Raw genomic sequence first — 14,956 nt, 5'->3', positions numbered from 1 at the left:
CAATGAAATCTAAAATTACATGATCCTTTTATGACTGTCGAAAGTTAATCGATAAATTGAGTGAATGAAATCATTGGATCATTTAAGTCAATTCTAAATTTTCGTATTTCAATGAAAATAATTTATTGTCTTATTTTTTAATTCGAATCTCATATAAAATAATTGGATGTCTTATACGCTTTCATAGTCACACAGATACTTAAAAGACTTTCATTGAAAAATTATTTAATTGTATAAAATCTGCTAATTTGAATTTATTGGAATATATATATATATATATATATATATATATATATATATATATATATATATATATATATATATATATATATATATATATATATATATATATATATATTTGGTTTATAATAGCTAAAAAAAATAGAAGAATTGATTAAAGATTTTCCGAAAACTTTTCTACTTCTAAAAGTTTACTTTTAGCATGACCGTTTTTTATTTAAAGAAACTTTATATTTGATGGATTAACAATACAATGAACTAGAATTTAAGCCTAAATAATGAATGTCAAATTATTATTAACTTATCTTCTCTCTGCAAGTGTTAAACATTTTTGAAATCACTATGAATTGGATTTTTAAGAAATAGTAATTCTATGCTATTCCATAAATCACATTTGCCTTTATGCTTTCGAATCACTAAGCGATTAAACATAATACAAAAATTAAAAGGAGAATTAAATTCCGAAGGCAGAATCAATTACAATTTACGACAACTACATACAGAATATATTTGTATTTCAGAACTTGCAGAAAGTAATAAAATAAATCTCAGTTAATCAAAAATATCAAATATAGCATTTTAGGCTAATAGGCTGAAATATATAATACAGTTTTTTTTCATCTTTTACCTTTCGCTTGCTTTCTGTTTCTTCGTTTTTTTTTCCATTGAACACTGCATTATAGCACAAAATGTTCAAACAAATTAAATGTAAACGAAGATTATTGTTCTGTTACGATATGTCAATTATCTTCACGATATTGGCCGGTATTCAGGATATTAAATAACATCGTGGAGATGACGTACAATATCTTATGCTACTAAAATAGATCTTCCCTGAAGTCGATATTTAATTCGTGAAACTTTTTTTAAATAACTGAAAATACTATAAATTACATTGTTTTTTTGTTTTGTTTTTTTGTTTACATTGATTTATAATTCTTGAAACTTTTCTCATATAATCTAAAATACTATTAATTACACTGATCTTTAATTTTCTTAACCAGTGGCTCCGAGAATTGTGCGAGACAATATGCAGCAAATCGTTGTGAAAGCCGGTCAAAGCGTGAAACTCGACGTTGAAGTCATCGGCGAGCCTCCGCCCACCTGCACTTGGACATTCGGTGGAAAGCCTCTGGAAATTGGAGATTCTATTAAAGTAGAAAATGAGGAATATAACACTCATCTCAGTATCAAGAATGGAGTGCGCAAACAATCTGGAAAATATAAATTGACAGCTGTCAATAGCTCAGGAAAAGACGAGGAAGATGTTGAAATCATATTCCTTGGTATGTTATTATTGAATATTTTATGTCTAATCAGAAACTTTTAAGAATTTTTATTTAACATTGATATGTCAATCATATTTAGTATTCCATCATATAATATATTTAACAAATTTAACAATAATTGTTAAATATATTTTGAGTAGAATTTAGCATCTATCGAAAATTTTTCATCGCATTTTTTGGAATATAATGTGATAATGAATGATGCTAGTCATATTAAAATTTGTTATTTTCCAATCGTATTTTTTTGAGATTTAAACAAGCTTTTACTTCTTTTATTCATTTTTTGTATAGAAAAATTACGTGAGATTCTATGGTATGTCATCAAATACACTATACGGCCCAGATAACAAATTTCGTAAAATCTTGGACTCTCTAATATGAATCCAACTGTCATCGGAGTTTCAACAGCATAATCCTTAATAAACTGCCATCACTTATTTGCACTCATACGTTAGCAGAAAAAGAATAAAACAAAATAAATTAAAATACTCAATGAATTAATTAGTCATTACTTTAAAATGCGTATAATAATTACACAACATTAAAGCTTTATAGAAACTCATTAAATGGTAGTGTGATTTATTTTTTGTGTGAAATTTGAATCATATAGGATTCAGACCATTTTGTATCTGAGTGAAATTAAACTCATTCACTTCAGCTGTTGTATCAAAATATTAAACTAAAGCAACCAAGAAAGAAATTCAAGCTGTTCCAGATAAAAGATAATGCAAAGAAAACAATTGCCTTTGACTATAAATAGTTTGGAAGAATTATTGGTAATATTATTACATAAATGCAGATTGTTTCTCCGAATAATACAGATATCAGATATTTTCATCTAGCAATTATACGCTACCTGCATTTGCTTCGTTAATCGGAGTTCTTGACAATAATTCAATAAACTCACGTAAAAAATCCAGTGAAGTATGTCTTGAGTAAATTTTTCCAATCTACGTTATACTGTCCTAAGCCAAAACTTTATTTATACATATAAAATAGATTTTCTCTTCTACTACTGAAATAGATAGTATAATTATGACAATTTTCCATTTGAAAATTTATCAAATTTGTCAAAAACAACGGGAAGAAACTACGAGCCAAGAAAAAAAACAAAAAAAAAACAGACATTTTTCTGTTATTGAGGGCGATTTTTTCTAGTATTATAGGGTCGCTGAGGCTTGGCGGTAAAGTCTCGGCTTCGGAGCCGGAGAGTTTCAGGTTTGAGACACGATTTTACCGAAGAACCGTGTAAGCGGATCTGTTGCACGTTAAATCCATCGGGGCCAAACGCCCCCTGTTGGTGTGGTGTGGAAATTTGGAGTGGGGTGCCAACTCAGGTGTCTTCCTCGTTATCTGACGGATATTCTAAATTACGAGGTTCGTCCCAAAGTAGCCATAGTGTTGTTCTGAAATGGGACATTAATATAACTAAACTAAACTTTCTAGCATTATAAAATTTTCTTTAGTTACAATTTTATCAAAGAGAAGGCTAAAATAAAATATATATTGAATATTTTGTTTTGTTTTCTGGAAAGTAAAATATGAATACTATCAAAATTCTGATATTATTTTAACGATACCTTTCAGATAAACCTTCAAGGCCCGAAGGACCATTGGAAGTATCTGATGTTCATGCGGAAGGGTGCAAGTTGAAATGGAACAAACCAAAAGATGATGGTGGAACTCCCATCACAGGATATGCTCTGGAGAGGATGGATCCCACCACGGGAAGGTGGATTCCGGCGGGTCGGGTTGATAAAGATAAGACCGAGGCTCCAATAACAGGACTGGATCCTGGCAAGAAATATCAGTTCCGCGTCAAAGCACTTAACGACGAAGGAGAATCAGAACCTCTGGAAACAGAGAGAGCCACTTTGGCTAAAAATCCATATGGTAAGTGTCTTGAAGAAGCTCATTTCATTTTCATCTCAAAATCTTTGGCATGCTAACATGTCATGTTTCTGAACATTCAGTGATTTTCTGACATTAACTTCACTGCAAATGACAAAGATTTTTTGACATTGACTTCACTGCAAATGAACAATGATTTTCTGACATTGGCTTCATTGTAAATGACAATGATTTTCTGATACTGACTTCACTGCAAATGACAAAGACTTTCTGACAGCGATTTCACTGCAAATGACAATGATTTTCTGACAGTGATTTCACTGCAAATGATAATGATTTTCTGACATTGACTTCATTGTAAATGACAATGATTTTCTGATGCTGACTTCCCTGCAAATGACAATGATTTTCTGACAGTGATTTCACTGCAAATGATAATGATTTTCTGACAGTGATTTCACTGCAAATGATAATGATTTTCTGACAGTGATTTCACTGCAAATGATAATGATTTTCTGACAGTGATTTCACTGCAAATGACAATGATTTTCTGACAGTGATTTCACTGCAAATGATAATGATTTTCTGGCATTGTCACCAGCAGTGAAGTCTTTTGCTTAATTTGGAACTGCAGTTCGGATTAAAGATTTTTATTAACGTGAAATAGCTAACAGATCGGCAAAACAATATTTGATATTTTGTGTCGTTTTAGAACATTTTGAGCTGTGCTATTCTTAAAGTAATGTCTCAACTTTGGAAAAGAAGGATTATGTTTTCAGACCCGATTTCACTTCCGATATAGCATGTTATTCCTGTATGGTGTTAATTAAATCTGCTCCGCAGGTCAAAAACCATCACATTGGTTTGGTGTAGAAGTTTGGATAATGGGCTGAAGGTTTCTATGTTATTCTCAAAATTAAAGTCTTCATTCATAATTATCTTTTCTACTTACTTTTGAGCGTTATTTTAATATAATTAAACTAAGGAAATCAGTTTTCATATTGCTAATCTCTTGCAATTTACAAAACTAAATATTCTTGGATAAATAATGTTTTTTGGTAATTTCAGGTTTTTAATTCGGTCATTGTCTCACTTTATTTGTTTCTCCGCTTGTTCTCATCAAATGAAACAGATGCACTATACAATTTCATAAATAACCAAAGCTACTTTCAAACATTTAAATCAATCAATCAGATTTTATATAGGATACAATCAGTCAAAAGATTCGATGGAGATCATTTTCTGTTTTTTATTGTATTGTATATAAAACATTTATATTATCCATGTAATGCTGATAACAAACAAGAATATTTGTAGGTTTTATATAATTTTGTAATGCATCACGAAAACGAAATATTTGTCGAATTACGTTTATTGGCAATAGTGATTATTTCTCTCTCTTAATATGGTTGAAATATAGAAAGATATATAGTGAAAGCATTTATGTCGCATACATTGATTGGCATCTTTAAAATTGCTTTCATCGTGTTCACGTTTTAATAAAAACTACAAAATTTAGAACTTAATTAGAAGAATTGTGTCGAATAGGGAATACAATTTTCAATTTGATAGACGCGAAAAATTATGCATTTTAATGAAGTCATTGTTGTTGATGCAAAAATAGTAAAATTACGTAAAAATATCGCTGTTAATTGTTTTCATATTTCAATATATATTCAAACAAACACGCTATTTATTGCATGAACCTTATTTCAAAGATTTCTGCAACATATTGAATTTTGGATTTATTTTTAAAAAATCTGCAATTATCTGAGTCATTTATATTTCTTTCATAATAATAAACCATAGAATGTACTTAATTTCAATTTTTTCAATGTGTTTCATATCATAAGAATATGCTCAAGAAAGTTCATAAGAAAGTTACTAGTTCTCTGCTAATGTTTTCCTGACTCAATGAAAGAAAATACTTATAATCTCAAAAAAAAGCATCATCTTCTCATTGTTATATCAAAACAAAGTTGAAATTGCACGAAATAATTGAATTTATAAATATTATTCTCTTTCAAATTTGTTACTGAAATTCATTCTTCTTAATATGCACTTCTAGACGAGCCTGGTCCACCTGGTCTCCCAGAGATTACCGATTACGACACTGATTTTGTTAATTTGAAATGGGAGCCGCCCAAAAGAGATGGTGGTGCACCTATCACAGGTTACATCGTTGAGAAGAAGGACAAGTACAGTAATGACTGGACACCTGTGAAAGAGGTGGAAGGGAACATTCCGCAGGCAAAGGTCACAGGCCTCAATGAGGGAGACAAATATGAATTCCGTGTTCGGGCTGTGAACAAGGCCGGGCCGGGAGAACCTAGCCAATCGACTTCGCCTCATCTGGCCAAACCCAAGAATTGTGAGTTGGCAATTTTTCGTTTTCTGAAAAAAAATTTCGAGCTTAATCAATTAAGGAATTAATTTAAAAAATATTATCTGTTAATCTTTATATTATGGATACATAAAATATTTTAATAGATTTTTTTTAAGAAAAAGGGTTTTGAAGATAAAAACAGTGAAGTGTTTTTCCTTTTACCAAATCATTTAATCATCAGTATCAGGCCTTAGTCTGCTGTCAACATTTTTGTATTTTCTTATTAGCAGTAAACTTAGGCTTCATGATACAATAGAGGAGAACAGTAAAATTAATAACAGGATGATTAATATACGGATAGATTATTTTTGCCTAGGAAATAAAATCTTGATCTGCAATCATATAAAATCTGAGTCCTTTGTTTCCCGGGAGACAATAGAGGAGAAGATTTTTAATGGTTATCTTATCTTTTTTTGTTGCCATTGCTGCTTTTGGACATACTTTCTGCAGAAATTATAATGCCTTATTCAGAATTATTGAATTATTATCAAAATATGATTATTAATATTTCCTTAATTGTATTTAAAAGTTTATAAAACATAGTGGAATCGAATTATATTGATGTCTATTTGTGCAATGTTTGATGTCTATTTGATGTCTATTGAAGTCTATTCTAATTCTATTGAAGTCTATTGAGTTTATATTGAAGTCTATTGAGTTTATATTGAAGTCTATTTATTTGTCTATTGATGTCTATTTTAATTATTGAATTATTATAAAAATATGATTATTAATATTTCCTTAATTGTATTTAAAGGTCTTATAAAACATAGTGGAATCGAATTATATTGATGTCTATTGAAGTCTATTTGATGTTAAAGCTCGTTCACTGTGGAGACACCATGCTGTAGAGAGCAAATTGTCTTTCTGATTTTAAAAAATATGCTTTTCTAACTTTAAAATTATGGATAATTTCTTAAATTAATTAATTGTATACTTTAATAAAGATAATGAAATTCCAATCTTATAAAATTTCTTTATTTAATAAACAAAGAAATGTAAAGGATTGTCACAATTTTTCACCAAACGGCATTTGTTTTTCTATTCAAATGAGTTCACTAAAAGTTGGAATGAAGTCTCCATATAAAATATATGAATTGATAAATACAAATTAAAATACAAATATTCCTGCGGCGCTATGTCAAACTATATCACTATACTGCGTAATTTTTTTAATGCTATGTTTGTACATTTTATTGCATTTTAAGCCATTGACTTATTGATAATTTTGAATGATTATGATTTCGATCATTTATTTTTTTAGTAAAACCACGCATCGATCGAACGAACCTGAAGAACATAATCGTAAAAGCCAACCAAATGGTGAGCTTCGATGTGGACATTATCGGAGAGCCGCCACCGAAAGTTCAGTGGCATTTCGATAAGAAACGCATCGACGATGGTGACGTTTACAATATTAACAATGTGGACTATAATAGCAAATTCTGCTTGCCAAAAGCAGCAAGAAAACACTCTGGAATATACTGCATCACCGCTACAAACCCATCGGGAAGCGATGAAGCCGAAGTGGAGATTACAGTTTTGAGTAAGTACTCAATTTAAAAGCTACAGATACTGTTTGAAATTATGCTTTATTCTGTTGCAGTAAAAATAAAAATATCTTTACGTTTAAGTAATAGATGAAGGCTTTTTTTAGTTTTTGAGCACATATTAGCTCTCTTTTTCCTTATAGACTATATTATTAAGAAATATACTGATGTGTTTTCATTACAGTGTAGCATGGCTCTTTTACCAGTTCTCAATCTGAATATTGGAATTAATTAGAAGTTATTTATATGAACTATTATTAGAAATCTGCAACAATCATTTATCACTTCATTATTTAAGATTTTGTGCATTTATTTTAATACGGAATCTCTAAAAAGAAAAGTTCATCTAGTCTATGTGACAAACTTGTCATAGTAACTTGTACAAGCACCAGTTTTTGAATCAGATTAAAAAAACTGAAAGGAGAAATCGGAAAATAAAGGACACAATTTTAAGACCGACCAATTTTTTTAAAAAAAATTATTATATACATATTTCAATTTGTGTGTTAATATGCTTAGCGAATTAAATAGTAAAGTATAATATAATCGCAACTATGTATCTTCTTTGACGAGTGATGGGTGTGATGTAAAAAGTACATGATATCAAACGAGATGCGGAGAAGGGAGGGGGGGTATGATGTAAGAGTTGGATGATATCATACGGATCTATTAAAACTTGGTAGACGGACGGACATGAATTAAAGTTCATCAGATCTGACTTAGTTTCGCTTCTTCATAACATGCGACTAAAGATGTTTTAATGATCTCAAGTTGGAGGAAATGTGTCAGAATTCAACATTTTTTGATTTGTTACAACTCTATAATTTATCCGAGACTCGCTGTCTCTTTCAGACTTTTCAGTGCAATTGCATGCTTATCTGAAATCGAATATCATCTGCCAACTTGTTAGAACTGCTCTGTCATTTTATTTCCTTTATAATCCAAAAAGTTTTAAACGTACATTTGATATACATGATTCGATTATCAAACCGACAATGTTTGAGACTGCTTATAGAAACCGTGTATTTAGAGGAGGAGGAGGAGGAGGGGGGGGGGGGGGTTCTTTTTTTTTTGCGATATTTACAGATTAGTTTAATTTTGCACTTTCATTTGAGTTATAATTGGTGAACACTGAAATTTCCTCAAATTAAGATTCTTTCTTTTTTTCGTTTTAGAAAATTGTTCCTGAAAATATTTTTTCACATTTGCAAATCTGTTTCAAATTAGTATTTTTTTTTGGGGGGGGGGCTAGGATTATACTGACTCACAAAGCAACAGTAAAGGAAACTTTCTCTTAGAGTAAAGCATATTTTTATAAAATTAATATAATTAGTAGATAAGATACATTTTTCAAATTTTAAAATATTTTCAATTTCTCTTATTTAAAAAGTTATTGAATATAAATATTGAAATTAAACTCTTGAATTTGATTCGTAGTTCTTTTCTTTCATTCTCTAATTTCAGTTCATCCCAATATCTATTACTTTAAATTATTTACAGAAAATTATTTTATTAATTAAAATTATAAAAAAAAATATTTCGTTTTGGAACTTAGTGAAGAGAAAACAGAGTCCCGAAATTTGCATTGTTTAAAGGCAATTAACCTGACAGTGTCCATCACTGATGCTGCATTATTCATCTTTATTTTCCTTTTCTTTCCAGGCAAGCCCATGCGTCCTAACGGTCCTCTGGAAGTATCGAACGTGACAAAGGAAGGCTGCTCGTTGAAATGGAAGAAACCCGACGACGATGGAGGTTCACCCATTGAATATTATGAGATCGAGAAAATGGACACTGAGACTGGCATGTGGGTTCCAGCTGGACGATCAGAGGAGCCAAAGTTTGATGTGAAGAATCTTGTTCCAGGAAAGAACTATAAATTCCGAGTCAGGGCCGTCAACAAGGAAGGTGATTCGGATGAATTGCAGACAGAGAAGGCAACTCTTGCTAAGAATCCATTTGGTGAGTAACTAAGTGAAAGGTCGTCCTCATGGTAAAGATAATATATCTATAAAAATTTGATATATTACTCAGAAGTTTAAGAAATCCATTAGTTTATGAGAGTTTTACATGGAACTGTTTTGAATATTTTAAGTGAAAAATTAAAATAGTATCAGTTAAACATATCAGGTTTAAAAGAAAAAAAATAGACTCTTATATAGAATGCTTAAGGCATTAATTGGGGTTGCTTTATCTCTACATGCCTCTATTTATTTGTTGTATAACCACTGATGATGTTCTTGAAGATAATGTGGGATTTTGTAGCACACTGGCCGTGATGTAAAAAATAGTAATTTAGTATGTGTCTTTGAATAATACAGATAAATTTATGAAAGTAAACAATAACATTAAACATTGTTACGATATCGATACATAATATTTTCTGTAATAACAGCTATATATTTATATATTTTAATAGAACTAACTGAAGGCGTTTTATTTGAAGAATTATTATTTCTATAAATACAGTAAACAGATAAATAGAAGATGTATATTATTCCGATGTATTTTATTTCTGAAAATGAATAAAAAAAGAACTTAAAATTGCTAAATAAATAAATGACGAAATTTTCAAAATTATAAAAATTATCAAAGAAAAATACAAATATTAAATCTAAATCACTTAGAATTAATCCTTTAGAACGGAACTAAAATTTTCTTTATAGAAATATCAACGAAAATTCTGCAGTAGAAAAGGGAAAAAAAGCTGTTCTTTTAATATAAAATTAAATTCTGTTCTTCTGTTTCTAATTAACAGATCTCTACTTCACGCAATAGTTTTGATATTAATAACGTTTCAATTTAGTAGTTATTATAACTAAATTTATTAATCAAAAAGTTGCATAAGCCCTTTTAAGACAAGACTCTTCTTAGCTATTCAGTATATATAGTCATTTTTAAACAAATTAATTGTATGTAACTATAAGCTATGATTAATGAAGTTTTTTCTATGTTTCCATTACCTTTGTTAATTAAATAATTAGATTTAAGCAATAACCTATATTTCATTTAATGAAGAATAGTTGGTTCCTTAGAAATCAAACATTATTTCCTCACATGAATCTAGTCAAATTATAAATCTGTGCTAATTAAAAATATTCAAAAATTTGAAGCATTTATTTAACTTGACTCGTTTCATTATATTTTCATAAATTTTGCTTTCGATTTTTCGTTTATTCTTTTTTATGTGCAGGAGTTTATTTTTAATAAATAAAAGTTAATAAATGATGATTAATAATTAACTGAAAGTTTCTCTATTTGTTATTTTGTGTTTTTTGAGAATTTAAGTAGCTGTTAATGATTATTACTAAATTAATTTTTACTAATTTGAGAAAAATATATTTCAATATTTCAAAAATAAATAAAAACAAAAACTGTTGTTTAAAAACTTTAAAAAGTATATTTTTTTTACTAAATTTCCTATAAATTGAAATTGTTGTTCCACAGATGAGCCCAGTAAACCTGGCAGACCAGAAGCTACTGATTGGGATAGTGACCATGTAGACTTGAAGTGGAAGGCTCCAGAGTCTGATGGAGGCGCTCCAATTACAGGATATCTCATTGAGAAGAAAAAGAAAGGCACATATAAGTGGCACAAGGCCAAGGAGACTCTTGGTCCAGCAACTTCAGCCACAGTAGAAGATCTAGAAGAGAGAGAAGAATATGGATTTAGAGTCATTGCTCTCAACAAAGCGGGTCTAAGTGAACCCAGCGAGCCATCCCAATCAGTTATTGCTAAACCTAGATCCCGTAAGTTGATTTTTATAAAGTAAAAGTGATGCCATTTTTTAAAAATATAAATACATTTAACAAATTCTTCGTTATTATTATTTTTTTTTTTTTTTTGTTATTCTGTTCAATTTCTAAAAAGATTCGCTATAATATTTTACAGTTAAGTTTGCGTATTTGCAATTTAAATTTTTATCAAACTTTCTGATTAAAAAAAAATTACATCATTCTGTTTTACGTTATAATTAAAAGGATCAAATAAATATTAATAACGATATAAAATTCTGCATCTATATTTATACAATTCTTTAGAGTAAATATGCAACCAACTGACAAAGTAAATGTTAACATAATCCAGGTTTACAAATACTTCTTTCCGTATTTTATGTTACCACAACCATTTTAGTATAATTAGCAAAGTTTTCAATATTAATGAACGTATCAGTACACTTTTAGATCTCACATTTTTGCACGCTGATGTTCTAAACTAAAAAGGGATAAAAAAAATAAGTTCCCAGTTTCTCGCTGAACATGGTAAAAGTCGTGCCAACCGTTCAAACATTCGACAAACGCCCGTCATGTTGGGTGGCTACAAGTAATGGCAGCAAAAAGATTTTCAGGAATTGAAGTGAAAATAAAGGTTGTCAGGGTACCACATTTGGCAAGAAATCGATAAAATAATATCTGTTAGAAGATATTCTTAAATCGGGCCATGAAAAGTTCAGAAAATGTGGTTTCCACCGATTTTATAAAAACAATATTTTTTTTACTCACTGTGTAATCCAATGCCAGTTTCTATTAGTTTATTCAGACGTATAAACTTTCTTGTATACCACGAAAACAACATATGAATTATTTTAATTTCGAATAATTTGCAATTATTTTCTAAATGTTTTTAGTGGCACCACGTATCGATAGGACCAACCTTGGTAATCTGATCATCAAAGCCGGCAACGTCGTGAAACTCGATGCAGATGTTAAGGGTGAACCTCCGCCCAAGATCACGTGGGCATTCAAAGGAGAACCACTGGTTAACGGTGAAAAGGTGAAAATCGACAACGAGGAGTACCATACATTGTTCATTCTAAGCAAAACCAAACGATCCGATACCGGCAAATATACAGTCACAGCTGTGAACAGTGCTGGCAAAGATGAAGTAGAAGTTGAAATCACAGTGCTAAGTAGGATTTTATTTTATTTGTTTTTTGTGAACTCCCTTTTTAACTGTTTTTGGTGTTCTAAGTTACTAAATAATTCAATAAGGAAGCAATTTTTACGGAGATAAATATCATTCCATGCTACTAAAATTTTACTGATTTTAATTTATCTTAAAATTCCAATGCAAAAAAAACAAGATATTTCATTTTCAAAACAAACAAATAAAAGTTTACTTGCATTTATACATAAAAATATATATACGCAGAAAATACAATTATACTTTCTAATTTTGTCTCGTTTCTGAATGTTATTCAACGGTAATAATTTAAAGGTTGAATTGGAATTATATAATTAAATTGAGTCTCATTTCTACTTTGCATTAAGTCCAATAATGAGAAAAATAATTGTTTTAAATAAAACAAAAAGATTAAAATTTTTCAAAAAATTAAAAATATATAATATATTAATTTTTTTTAAATAAATAAAAATATATGATGTATAAAAAATAAAAATTTAAAAGGATAGCTTTTTTAAAAAAATTCTAATAGACTAATATTCAGCTTGAATATTAGTTTAAGCTGAGAAGAAATATCTCACAGAAACAAATAAATTAATCTTTTTTATTTAATTTAACAGCGAACAATAAAGTTAACGGATTTTTATTATTAATTAATAGATTAGTTAATTAAATTAATCTATTTTATTTAAAGTTTTAGGAAGATTACATAATCAGATAACTTTCGTTTCTTTGGAAATCAAAATTATTTAATCCATTATTTGGTTAAATTACATACAATTTTTAAAAGTTAAAAAATGCATCTTATCTATTTATTGATAATCGAGCTATTGGCATAAAGTTTCCAAAGTTACATTTTTCATCATTAAATTCCGTAGGAAAATAAGTAAACTTTTTCCATGAGTCTCTGTTTTTTTCCCCTAGTTATAAAATTCTTGTTTAAACAAAGTATTCAATGTTATTATCCGAACGTTCAAAAACTGCTTAACAAAAGATTGCAATCACTTGATAAGTGCACATTCGTTTCTTCTGCAGGCAAGCCAAGTAAACCAAAAGGACCGTTGGAGGTATCTGACGTCCATGCTGAGGGTTGCAAGTTGAAATGGGACAAGCCAGAAGATGATGGAGGACAACCTATCAAAGAGTACGTTATAGAAAAAATGGACACTGATACTGGTAGGTGGCTTCCTGTCACCACCACCAAAGAGCCCGAAGCTGAAATTTCTGGCTTAATTCCCGGAAAAGAATACAAATTCAGAGTTAAAGCCGTCAATCCTGAAGGAGAATCTGAACCTCTGGAGACATCAACGGGAACTGTTGCAAAGAATCCTTTCAGTAAGAGATATTTCTTAGTTACCCGTAGCTATTATTTAGAAATAATCTTGACATTTGAAAATATTTAAGTACTTCGGTTAGATTGAATGCTATAAATCATAAGGTTAAATTTCATTTTCATTGAACTGTAAAAGTCCATTAGAAAAAAATTTGAAACGTCAGATTTCAGATTATTTTTCATCTCAGAATATGGAGCTAAAATAATGACATTATTTGTAATTGCTATAATTTTTACAATGAAGAACCTGTTTTTTTTCATTAAAAATATTCTCTTTTGCCATGAGTTCTTTTATGCACATGATGTCCGTTTCATTGCTTAATAAGGTAGGAAAGGGACCTTATTCTGTGATAAGGTAGAAAAGGTAGGAAATGGACCTTATGTTATTCTGTGACAAACTGTACACATTTTTTCTCTTGCTTCATATATCATCTCTTCAATTATTAAAAATTTTCAAATCAAACACATTATTTAATTATATTTATTAATATTTAATAAAAAATATTGTGCAATTCACAATTAAAGTAATTTATTTTCATAGTACAAACAAAGTATTTTACAAAGTATTCATAGTATTTTAAACAAAACAAAAGCTATTGTATTAAATTACAAACAATTAGGCGTCAATATTGTCGCCTATTGTATAAAAAGTTTATTTGAAATCTTTCGAACAAGAATTCTTTTTTGAGATATATTTAAAAAATTCAGGTGCTGATAATTTTTACTGTGCTACCTCTTCAGTGTGGCATAACAAAGATAATGCTCCTCTACCTCCATTTTTTACATGTTTATTTGCAAAGATCTTTTTGTCATTTTTAGGGAAGGAAAGGTACTGATTTTATAGCTCATCTCGCTTTCGGTCTCGCGACCCTTTATGTGTTTGCTTTATGAATCATTAAATATAGGAAGCTCTTAGTAAACTTTGGAAAAATTGCCATTTCTTTGTAGACTTAAAGATTTTATATAAATAAATTAACGAACAGTTAATTAACAAACTAATTTACTCATTTAAACAGTTTCACTTTTTAAGTAATTTCTTTTTTACTCTGAAGTATTATTTATTTAGAGGACATTCTTTTTCAGATGAACCCGGCAAACCAGGTAAGCCCACAGCACATGACTGGGCCAAGCATTATGCAGATCTTATGTGGAAACCACCCGAGAGTGATGGAGGAGCTCCAATCACAAGTTACATCATTGAAAAGAAAGACAAGTACAGTACAAAATGGCAAAAAGCAACAGAGACCATTGGCGATAAATGTGAAGCTAGAGTGTCTGATCTCATTGAAGGAATGGAGTATAATTTCCGCGTTCGGGCTGTGAATAAAGCCGGACCCAGTGAACCCAGTGATCCTAGCTCTCCAGTGATTGCCAAACCCAGATTCTGTAAGTTAAATTAATTTG

General features: G+C 29.8%; 1 protein-coding gene across 2 annotated transcripts in view; it reads left to right on the top strand.

Annotated features, from left to right (window-relative positions):
- The window catches only part of LOC129974839 (twitchin-like), a 243,952-nt gene that overhangs the window by 128,493 nt on the left and 100,503 nt on the right, over window positions 1-14,956 (top strand). For both annotated transcript variants that reach the window (XM_056087604.1, XM_056087605.1), the window contains 9 exons: window positions 1,245-1,526; window positions 3,117-3,422; window positions 5,449-5,751; window positions 7,031-7,312; window positions 8,979-9,278; window positions 10,764-11,066; window positions 11,945-12,226; window positions 13,255-13,554; window positions 14,636-14,938. In XM_056087604.1, the coding sequence (XP_055943579.1) occupies window positions 1,245-1,526; window positions 3,117-3,422; window positions 5,449-5,751; window positions 7,031-7,312; window positions 8,979-9,278; window positions 10,764-11,066; window positions 11,945-12,226; window positions 13,255-13,554; window positions 14,636-14,938 (2,661 nt within the window). The remainder of the gene's footprint in view (window positions 1-1,244; window positions 1,527-3,116; window positions 3,423-5,448; window positions 5,752-7,030; window positions 7,313-8,978; window positions 9,279-10,763; window positions 11,067-11,944; window positions 12,227-13,254; window positions 13,555-14,635; window positions 14,939-14,956) is intronic.

The sequence above is a fragment of the Argiope bruennichi genome, chromosome 7 (genome assembly GCF_947563725.1).
Source record: "Argiope bruennichi chromosome 7, qqArgBrue1.1, whole genome shotgun sequence".
Taxonomy (NCBI): Eukaryota; Metazoa; Arthropoda; class Arachnida; order Araneae; family Araneidae; genus Argiope; species Argiope bruennichi.
Note: the sequence above shows the minus strand (reverse complement) of the source record. Positions and strands in the feature narration are given on the sequence as shown.